Here is an 11,021-nt window from a genome sequence, read left to right on the forward strand (position 1 = left end):
GAATTGTAGAGAAAAAAGATGTTTTCTCATTTTGGTGTGAAGGGCGCGACCCGCGCTCATACCTTTCGTGACTTACAGGCTCTTCAGCGCGACCCGCGCCCAACTTTGCCTAGTCGAGGGCGCGACCCACCCTATTTCAGCATGAATTTGCCATTTTTCGAAAGTTTTCTGAAATAGTATAAATATAGGTTTTTTCCGTAGAAACCTAACTTTTCCAAAACCAAGAAAGAGAGAGATTATAAGAGAGCAATTCTTTGTGAGTCGAGTGTTCATTCTTTGTGAGTGGATTGAGAGACTTGTAATCTGTTACTCCGGACATCTAGTAAAGTTTGGAACTTGCAGTGTGGAAGTAGGCAAATTGCCGAACCACGATATATCTCGTCTTGTGGTTTGTTCTTCTTTTACATTAATTGTTTTACTTTATATGCTTGTTATTTGATATTGAGAAGTGTTGGGATATTGCTTGGAGGGTGTTGAAGTTTTGTCTAGTAAGAAGGATTGATCCTTGTGTATGATTGATCTATTGTAGTGGGTAACGTTGTTTCCGCAGTGTTATATTCACAATAGATACAATTTGAATCAACATTTGCTCAATAAAATTTGAATAAACCAGCGCCAAGATTTCACAAGAACATGATTATATATGTTAATTTATAAAATTTAAGGGCATGGAATATTTACATCAATAATACGGCAGCCAACTGTACGTTATTTAGCTAAATGAATCCTGTTTTAACAACAAAATTATAACTTATACATGGCAGCAAGTCTGAACTCTGAAACACCTTTTATTAAGACAAACTAAACTCTAAGAGCAAGTCCAGTAGGGGTGCTATGTGAGCTGCTAAATGTCATATATCAAGGATTGAGTACTTTTAATAGAGAATAATATTCTATATTTATGAATGAGGATATCTTGTAAAAGGGGAATGTTGCTTAGAATACAAAAGAATGAAGGAAAGAATGATTTTTGCTTAGAATGAGTAGAACATAACCCAAAAAAAGAAGAAAAAGGGCGGATCTTTTTCTTTATTTGACTTTTGTTCGGATTTTTGGCGTGGTGTGATATAGTTTCTATTACATACATTCTTTTTACTAATACAAAATGTGAGTTGCCAATATTTGTGTGTGATATTAAATATATTATATGTATATTATGAAAGAAATACTTTATTGTTTGTTGTATGTGAATGAAATTATGAATACGGATTAGATTTATAATTTAATGCAAGGTGTTGTAAGTGCAAGTTTAATTTGAGTTACTCTTGATTTTGTTGTTGTCTTAGATTTTATTAAATCTTTAATAAATGGTGAGAATTTCTTAATGGCTAAGGACCAACGAATTTTGCTTCTCTAGTAGTAAATTACATTGCTTTAATATTTGCTATAGATTTGTTTTCCGAAAAAGACTAGATATATATACTATAGCATACTGTTCATCAGTAGCGTCACTGTTAGGTACTGTAGCATTAATGTTCAGTACTGTATGTAGTGTCAATGTTTGGTACTGTAGCTTTACTGTTTACTAGCCATTAAGCCCGACCTATGGTCGGGCCTGCTAACTTGATAGTTGAATATATGGTTGAATAAATTTTTTTAAATATGTATGTATTTTATGAAATCCATTAAGAACTTTTAGTTCAAAACGTTAAGTTGTGATGGAAGAAGAATCAATGAATTAGAACGATTTTATTATTATTAATTGAACTATTATTTATCTATATGGTTGAATAAATTTTCTAAATATGTATGTATTTTATGAAAGACATTAAGAACTTTTAGTTCAAAACGTTAAGTTGTGATGGAAGATGAATCAACGAATTAGAACGATTTTTTATTATTATTAATTGAACTATTATTTATCTACTATTATTTATCAATATGGTTGAATAAATTTTCTAAATATATATGTATTTTATGAAAGCCATTAAGAACTTTTAGTTCAAAACATTAAGTTAGTGCATTTGCAGAGAGAGGCTGGCGGGTAATGGGGCATGCTACATTGATAGTTCACAATGAACTATTTTTACTTTTATTAAACTATTAACAACTGCAATACAACATTACCTAGCGTTACCTGCCATTAGCTGCATTACCTATCATTGACAGAGTATTGACTGGCCTTCTTCCACTGAAATATAATTGATGCATCAGTAGCATCAAAAATTTTAGTTTTCCTTTGTACTAATTCTTTTGAGGAGTAAGTATAATGATTCTTTCAAGGAGTAGTAAAGAGCATCTTTAGGAGAGACACTATCCTAACATCAAACAATCTCTCCTAAAGATGAAAAAACACCAAAGTAAACACCAAATCAGCGAAAATTTGGTATTGGTTTTGGTGCTGTATCAAATCTCTCTCGCGGCTTTGGATAAACCGTGCAGTTTTGCGAACACCGCGAGGGCTTTGGTGTTAGTTTGGGCCTTTGTCTCGTAGTGTTTCGAACACCAAATTTTAATGTGTCGCGGTTTACCGAAAACCGCGTGGGCTTGGGCTTGATCTCTTGCACGGACAACGATATATCCAAGTGGAAAATATTCTCAAATCAATTCAAAACTCGAGAAAGATCATTAGAAAATAAAAATAATAATTTTGTTACATTTGCTCTCTCACACATATTGTTTTCCCCTTACATCATCAAGAGTAATTTTCTTTATATGTTCGGAGAAAAGAACTTGGTCCCAACTCTACATAAGTTGTTTGAATAGTTTCTACCCCCTATTGAATCATCAGCAAAAAGTATACGCTTGTTTCTGCTGCCATCTAGAACGTTGCCTGCGTTAAACCTGTATTTAGGACAGATAAACCGCATCAATATTGAGGTGAAGAGTAATTGCGCATGCATTTCACATTGAATTGGCATCATAATTGTTAAAGGCTCCAAATGGTGCATAAGCTGACTGATATTGGTGCTTATGGATATAGGATATGGTTTTGTTTCGTTGAAGTATACGACCATGATTTAATGAAGATGCCGACTTGCGCTATTCTTGGGGGTAAATGCCTTTGTATTTGTTTTTCACTCTTAATTTAGAGGCCATTGTTTACCACAGAAGGCAGTCAAGTCCACAAAACAGAATATATGAAATGGCCTAATCTGCAGATCCATAGGTCTTTCCAGCTCAAGTGCTCATCTGCTACATGAAATTTCATCTTCCACAAAGAGTTGCACTCAGACTCTTCGAGCATTCTGAATGATTGTAACCTACAGATCAGCCCCAGATTGGAGAAACTCACCCAAACCCAGCCAATTGCAAAAATCGCTCGCTTACCCATGTTAAATCATTCCAATGTGTTAGGTGACTTCTAACACGGATGGTATGTCAGATCCCGGTTTGTAAATTCCACCGTGCTTGTTTAATTTGTGAAAAAAACTGACGGTATTGAAATCCCCATTCCGTTTGGTATGTTAGGGGAGCAGTCGCCTAATACTGTCACCATGCAGTGACCTAACATGGTCACAATGCGATTAGGTGTGCATTTTCACTCCCTCACCTAACAAAATCACCTTGCATTTGGAACGCTCTCAGTGTCAGTGTATGCATGTTGTGAGTCTCAACTTCGTTGTTTCTGTGCTAATTGGTATGAATCAGAATATTGCCATGCCAAGCAAAGATACGGATTTTGTTAAAGGATTGGACATTCACGGGAGTCCGACGTCCAGTTTCTTATTTCTATCTTATTGGACTCCCTAAAAGCACGGATAAAGCTAAAATGTTCAAACAATTCCTTCGTGCGGTCAATGCTTTTCTGAGCATCTTCTCTGGTTGCCAAGGATGTCGACTCTTCTTAGTTAAAAAGAAATAACACTCATAGAGTCATTTTGTGCAAAAATCCTCCTGATTCCATGCCGAATTTTCTCTGTATCGATTCAACGCCTTTCCAACCCAAGTGTGCAAAGCATTGTGTGGTGCATCCATGAAATCTTCGCCTTCTAAACCAAAGTATGAAGCTTCATACAAACTTAACATTCCTTTAACATCCTCAGAAAGGCACATCTTCAAACTAGCCATTTCATCATCCTTATATCTGTCAAAAACATCTGATTGATACACAATCACAATTTCGATTATGTACCTTGTAGTAAAAAGTTTTACACATTATATTATAACACCAAGTATAGTACAATTTTTTAACTGTTAGTTTTCTACATGTCCTTAGGGAAGCTAACAGAGCAGCAGACTTCCTTGCTGCCCAAGAAAATCAGTATGTAACTAATTATTTTGTACCTCCCCTATGCTTAACTCTCATGAATATAATTGAGGTGGATAAGAATGGGAGGATTTATTAAAGATTCTAATCTAGGAACCCCCTACTCTCTTTCAAAAAAAAAAAAGGTATAGTACAGTTTGTGCATGTACCTTGGGGTACATCATAACCATGCTGTCGAAGTAACCTGAAACAGAGTGTTGTCGTGCATAAATCACCATAGAAGCAGCTATCGTTGTCGATATATATATATTATCTAGAGTTCTCTTAATTTCCTCCTTATAATGATGCCCCACTCCTAACCTCTGGACGGCATCAATTAACTCAAGATTATGAACTGAACCTACAGAATTGTTGAGTAGTTGCCTTACATTCTCCTTCAGACGATCAGCTTTTGTCTTGTACATCTCGTCCTGTAGGCAAACCGTTTTTTAGTGAATTAGCATTGCAAGACAGTAAACAATATAACTGAACCTACAGAATTGTTGAGTAGTTGCCTTACATTCTCCTTCAGACGATCAGCTTTTGTCTTGTACATCTCGTCCTGCAGGCAAACCGTTTTTTAGTGAATTAGCATTGCAAGACAGTAAACAATATAGACTAACAAAACTGTTAAATTATCAACCGTGTAATCATTTGTTAGTGACATTATGGTATCATAATCCCAAAAGTTTGGTTTGAAATTTGCAGATCGCCTAATGACTGGTGCCTCGACAACTGCATGCGTAGAATTCATTTTTAGCATCAACAGCAAGTATCATAGTGATTCTGAAACTTATTTGTGTTGTCTAGAAAACTACTTATTCTAGTTAACCTCTCCTTACGCTAACCAAGTAAGAAACTGTTCACTATGCGCAGGTACTCGAGTAAATTTTGGTTAATTAGCACTTGTGCATCCTCACTGGTTTAGTGGTCTTCTAGGATGAGTTTGCTGACAAACAAAAAATTCATTCAGATTTCAGAATTTGAGCCATTATATCAGAGTAGAGACCATCAACCATCAAATAGGGGTTTAAAGAGTAAAGAGTCTTTCCTGCTAGAGGTAAATGGATATTTTATATTGGTCGTCAAATTACGACGAAACAGGATCAATACTGGCACAAAGACCTATCTCAAGGCTAGTTTGAACAAATCCTGAGCAGATTAGATCAAAACATCCTGTTTTTGTTGATGAATCAGCCTGAATCATCAAAGCAATCAAATACACGACCCATAGTAGAACAGGCTCAATGTTACAATGTCTACTACTATAGCTGCCAGTGTATTGTGATGCATGAACATTAGCCGTGAGGAGCATTGTATCTTAGGTGGTTGCATAGATACGTAGTTTCGTGTTCTAAGCAAGTAGAAGCCCATTCAAACAATAGACTTGACCTTCATAGAAAATGGAACCAAAATTCTTCAGCCTCACTAAACCTAACCAAGCTCAAAATCTTTCCCCAAAATTCATTTGTTTTCGTCTTTTTTTAAAGTTAGTTACCAATGCATTGCCCTCAAAATTGAGGGCCACACCAGTCTTTTCAAGGCAAGTTTAAAGGAGGAAATTGACGTGGAGAACCTTTAAAAGAGGGATCCACAGACCACAATGCGGACTTTTAAAAGATTCCATAATCTTTCAGTCGCATGGAAATTGAATTGTGACATTGTGCATACAGGTCTCGAGTTCAACTCTCAATAACAATTTTGTTGTTTTCGTTTCTGTAAACTCTAAAGCACAAATTAATAACAACTTTCATTATTGTTTTTTTTGGAAAGTTTTTTCTTTTTCTCCAGATCTTCAGAGTTCGTCTGTTTTGACGAAAGGTTTATTTCTCTTTTTCTTTTACTTTGGATTGTTACGCGAACAGTTCCCCAAACTGGGCGTGAGTTTGTTTTTTTTTTCCGAATCATTATAAAAAGTGAGGTGTCCATCTAAGATAATCCCTTAGTAGTGTTGCTGTTATAGGACATCGTATAAGAAAATGCATCAGGAAGTTGGATGTTTAAAAGGCAGCTGAGTTCTCTAACGGAATCCAAGTTCGAAGATAGCATTCAGCTACTTGAGACTAATTTATCGGACTGTGAGGTGATCTGGCTGACAACAACAAATTGTCACTGATAGTTTAAGATTTTTTTGCTGGGGAAATTGAAATTGGGTTACTTTCTTTGTTCTAGGTTCAACAATATTGCTTTAGTTTCAAAAACTATATTACCAGGCAAATGGATACTATCATTATTAACTCAGGTGTCTCTTACATCAACAAAATTAGAAATTTGTGTCCTAAAATATCTAGAAATCAATCAAAAACAATCATCGATCAAATACGCCAATATGACCAAAGGGGTATTATCATTATGCAAACAAAAAACGATTTGAAAGACATACCTGGTTGAAAGGGGAAGAAGAAGAAGAGTTCTTAAACCCATAGCTTACTCTTGAATATAAGCTGCTACTTCACTTCAGTTGGACTTCATCATGGTAAACCCATGGTCACCTCAGTTGTATACTTACTGAATGGGCTGATGATGTCCTATCTTTGCACTCAAGCTTTAGTAACTTTTTAGTGCAGGGGTTATCCTAGACACAAAAACATTTAAGAATATTCAAATATAGGTCCTTCAATTAATGAATATATATGGAACGTCATATTGGTTTTATTGTGTCGATTTTTTTTTTACTAAATCTTGTCAATCAAATAAGAATAAGTAATTAAAGAAGCAGTCTTCTTACCTCTTATTAATTACTTTCTTCTTCTTCTTCTTCTTAGTGCTTCTTCTTTGCAAGCTCTTTCGCTTTGCGAGCTTTCTCTTGCTCACTCTGTATACAGATCACCTTCCAGATGGTAGAAGGGATCCAAAATAGTATTCCGATACTGGTCTCCCTTCACTTCACTTTCTTTATAGGATAGATACACCTGATGCCGTTCGTTTGAATGTTTTTGATCATGCAATTTAGAACATCGCCTTCATTCAACTCTAGACTCAAGTCATCAGGCCGCCTCATATCCGAGTAATCATCAGCCGTAAGAATCCCAGTCACTCGAGATTCAAGTTCACAGATTGCTTTATGAGGTAGCACTTTACGAACTGTCACCTGAACGACCCTTCCTTCAGCAATAGTATCTTTAGTTTCACCAGTAAGCATATAGAATGCCTCAAATGTTTCAATTCACCAGTAAGATAAAGAGGAATACCTGAAACCCACTGTCCCCAACTTACCCAAATTTACAGATTTATACAGCAGCTGAAAACCCCAACAGTGACAAATCCAATTAGCTATTCAAACACCGAAATTCCAATAATCCCGAAGCCCCCCTTTTTGTAAGGTCAAAAGTAAATCTCGCATACCAATGCTACAATTTCCATGCCCATCAAAACTGTTCGGGCTAGTAAAAAAAGAGGGAGAATGTGCACTGTCGCACATCATTTCTATTATTAACAGAGGAGTCTATACATATATCAGCTGTAGGTTTTAAAACTTGTTTTAGGATTTATGAAGGAAATGCGGAGTGGATGTGGCTTCCTGGGAAGACACGACTTACCAATAAGCTAATGCTCTTGCAAAGATCTTGAGACTGAAATAACAAAAAGAATTAAAGAATTGAATGACTGTAAGCAAATAGATACTTTCAAAACTTTGCTGAGCTGGTTCGACGGAGTTGGTGTTTAGGATTTGCCGGATCCAAAGGAAATAGTGCCGCAAGCTCCTGTCAACAATATCAAAAGATAAGTTAATCATGTACAATCCCGTGCGCTAACTCCCTGGGGCACTATCCGTACATCCTTCCTTCGGTTTCTAGAGAGCTTGGAAAAGATAATGACCACATTTGATGAAAAACAATCTGTATTTAGAGAAGACTACTGATACCATGAAGCTGAAAGCATTGTAACTTTATAAACGTAGATTGAACTTAGTTTAAAATCAAGAGGAATCAAACTTTTCGTGCATGACATTGTAGTTTGGGAGTTTTTCTACCCAAGTATATTGTATATAGAATAGAGCTCACACTTCTGCACCACAGTAAATTGTATACTTAGTACAATAATGGTTGCATTTTCGATGGAAGAACAATTCGACATTTCTAACTTGCTAGTTAAAGTACAAACATACCTTCTCATTCATGAGCATCTTATTGGCTTTCCTCAGTTGTGCTACTTCATGTTCCAGTTGGTTGGTATAGGCCTGTCATTATCACAATATACTGATGTTAATTCAAATAAAAAGCGTTAGAGGCTGAGACCGTTGCTTGTTTGGTTCAGAATGAGCAAGATTATGAATAACTCAGTAATTCCACAGATGACAAACCCACCTGCTTCCTTGCTCTTGACCTAGCTGCTTAGCTGCTGATCATTCTTTTCTGCCTCCTCATGCAACAATTCCATCTTTATATCATAAAGAGTCTCCCTCTCCTCGATACTCTTGGCTTAAAAAGTTTGGCCTCTCCCTCACATACTCAACTGCCATCTCCTGAGCATCATCCTCGTCATTTGAGTCATCTTGATCACCTTCATGACCAATTGACAAACATGAAAGAATCAATCAAATAAGAATAAGTAATTAAAGAAGCAGTCTTCTTACCTCTTATTAATTACTTTCTTCTTCTTCTTCTTCCTCTTCTTCTTAGTGATTCAAAAAGGAGAAATTGGTAGGATGAAAAAAAGACGGTAAGCAATTGATTCGGGGGTTTATTTTTTCTGTTGAGAAGACAAAAACTACTGATTGAATTGATTTGATTTGATAAGAACAAATTTGTTTGACAGAGAGAACGTGAGTAACGAAGATCTTCTCTCTAACTCTTGTTTTGATTGGGAAAAGAGAGTATGGAAAGAGATTTTTATTTATTTTCGGTAAGGAACAATTGAGTTCGGCAAAAAAAAAAAAAGGCCGTAGGAACATTCTCAACTACTCAGTATTAATGGTCTTTGATTAATGACATTTCTATAAATGTTGTTAGATATGCTATATTAGTATTTGCAGCACTTTTAAAACTGATTATAGTATCTAGTGAAAGCTATAATTGTGCTATTAATTGCTAGAATTGTTTTTCCAATATTTTTGATGACTCATTTATAACTTTTAATAGGTGTTATAATTGTAATTATCTATGAATGATATAATTGTGATATTTGATATTTAAGGTGGCCGTTTATTATGTAATATTTTTGGATGAATGATTGCGTAATAAAATTGGCATCGTGTTTATAATTGAGTTGCTATGAAATAATATGACAATGTCTTTGAATAAATTTGAAACATGTTTAAATGGAAATGTTTCGTTGGCCTTTACATTGATGAGTTAAAAGATTTTTATGGTCATGAGATGTATTGTGATAATTTCAAATATTGTGGTATAGTACAATAGTTTATTTAATCACGTGAAAGAATGAGGATGATATAAATACATGGTATAGTGCAATATATTTGATTTGCACGTGATAAAATGGAATTTATGATAATTCCAAACGTTGTGGCTTAGTGCAATGATTTATTTGGCACGTGATGGAGTGAAATGATTATGAGATACGAATGTATGATACCTGAATAAATTACGTAATGAAAATCTTAATTCTTAGCTACCACAACTCATTTAATTATATGATTAACCGTTGTGAAGGGAATGTGATTTTGTTTCAAGAGAACTTGGAGCCCTTGTAGGCGCCAAATGATGGTTTTATTTATCTCGTCACTAATTCAGTATGAGATGCGCGATATTTTATGCCTAATAAAGGCATACTCACATAGTTTTGGCGTCCCGTGTGGGGGTTATCTTGTATGCGACATCGATCTCGCTTAGGGTAACTATGCCGGCGTGGTCCATTATGTGAGTGAGGCATGCGGATGTACATGTTCGGCTCGATAGAGGAGAACGATTGTACTAGACAGAAAACTAAGTAAAACATAGAGACGACATTATTCTAGGGACACTTGAATATGTTGACATAATAATTGTTGAACAAATAATAATTGTTATTTGTCAAAGTCTATGCTGGCATAATAATAAATGATTGACTATGACTGTGAAATTTGTCGTGGAGTTTGTTCTCCTTGGTTTGATGGAATTATTGGGATTTTGTATATGACATATTATGTTTTAGTGTATTTTATCTGCACTCACATTGGTTTTGCAGAAAAGTGGGTAGAATTAATTATATATGCAGGTATGACCCACTATGTGATAAGACCTACACAAGTGTAAGTATAGAGTAAATTTTACTTTTGTCATTTAGTTATTGTTAGATACAGTTGATCTAGTTTGAAGCTAAAGCGCTTCAATGGAAGAACTAAATGCCTTATTATTGTTGAATTGGAAGCTAAGACGCCTCAGTGGAGGAAATACGTATTTGCTTTAACTATTGTACGCATGGTTGTTGTGTGATTAGTTGGAAATTAAGACGCCTCGGTAGAAGAACTAACTGCCTTATTGAGAGCTACTCATACCAGATTATTTATAATACTGACCCGATTTGCATGTTTGTTTATTAGGTGTGTTTATATATGAACATAGTCGATAAGTCTTGACAAGATTGATATTGAAGAAGATTGTTTGATGCACGTGGTTTGCGTTAGTATTGCATTAAAAAATATGTTTTGTTTTCACTTGAGGTGTAATAAGTTTTCAGTTGAGACAATATTTTGTATTTTCGGTCGTAATTAAAATTGAAACGTTGTTTAAGGGGAAATTTGTAACTTAATCCTAATTTGTGAATTTTTATAATGAAGATGACTTTGTTTAATTTTAAAAAAATTATTGGTTTCAAATTATTGAAATAAATAAAATATGTGTATTTTTGGAAATTGGGTTTGCTTGCACACCTAAAAAATTGAAAAGTCGGG

The 11,021-nt window shown here is 35.1% G+C and overlaps 1 protein-coding gene across 10 annotated transcripts; it reads right to left on the reverse strand.

Annotated features, from left to right (window-relative positions):
* Window positions 1–2,518: 2,518 nt before the first annotated feature.
* Window positions 2,519–9,094, reverse strand: LOC147487041 (trans-alpha-bergamotene synthase-like). Of its 10 annotated transcripts, none has more exons than XM_086571168.1 (10): window positions 8,766–9,094; window positions 8,497–8,692; window positions 8,298–8,369; window positions 7,381–7,893; window positions 6,918–7,280; window positions 6,573–6,764; window positions 4,833–4,924; window positions 4,710–4,751; window positions 4,360–4,620; window positions 2,519–4,040 (listed from the first exon to the last, which is right to left on the reverse strand). In XM_086571168.1, the coding sequence occupies exons 7-10, from the start codon at window positions 4,854–4,856 to the stop codon at window positions 3,999–4,001; spliced, it is 369 nt and encodes a 122-aa protein (XP_086427294.1). In that variant the 5' UTR covers window positions 4,857–4,924; window positions 6,573–6,764; window positions 6,918–7,280; window positions 7,381–7,893; window positions 8,298–8,369; window positions 8,497–8,692; window positions 8,766–9,094; the 3' UTR covers window positions 2,519–3,998. The 10 variants fall into 10 exon arrangements, with proteins under 10 accessions (XP_086427294.1, XP_086427293.1, XP_086427292.1 ...); XM_086571167.1 differs by having other exon boundaries at window positions 6,918–7,290; XM_086571166.1 differs by having other exon boundaries at window positions 6,918–7,294.
* Between the last annotated feature and the right edge of the window lie 1,927 nt (window positions 9,095–11,021).

The sequence above is a fragment of the Coptis chinensis genome, chromosome 7, assembly GCF_015680905.1.
Source record: "Coptis chinensis isolate HL-2020 chromosome 7, ASM1568090v1, whole genome shotgun sequence".
Taxonomy (NCBI): Eukaryota; Viridiplantae; Streptophyta; class Magnoliopsida; order Ranunculales; family Ranunculaceae; genus Coptis; species Coptis chinensis.

Excerpts from the sequence above, each read along its gene's own strand:
- LOC147487041 (XM_086571165.1), bottom strand. The coding sequence starts at position 4,856 with ATGTCACTAACAAATGATTACACG. Across the intron at positions 4,752-4,832 it reads CACTAACAAATGATTACACG|GACGAGATGTACAAGACAAA; the intron begins GTTGATAATTTA and ends GTTTGCCTGCAG. Across the intron at positions 4,621-4,709 it reads CTGATCGTCTGAAGGAGAAT|GACGAGATGTACAAGACAAA; the intron begins GTAAGGCAACTA and ends GTTTGCCTACAG.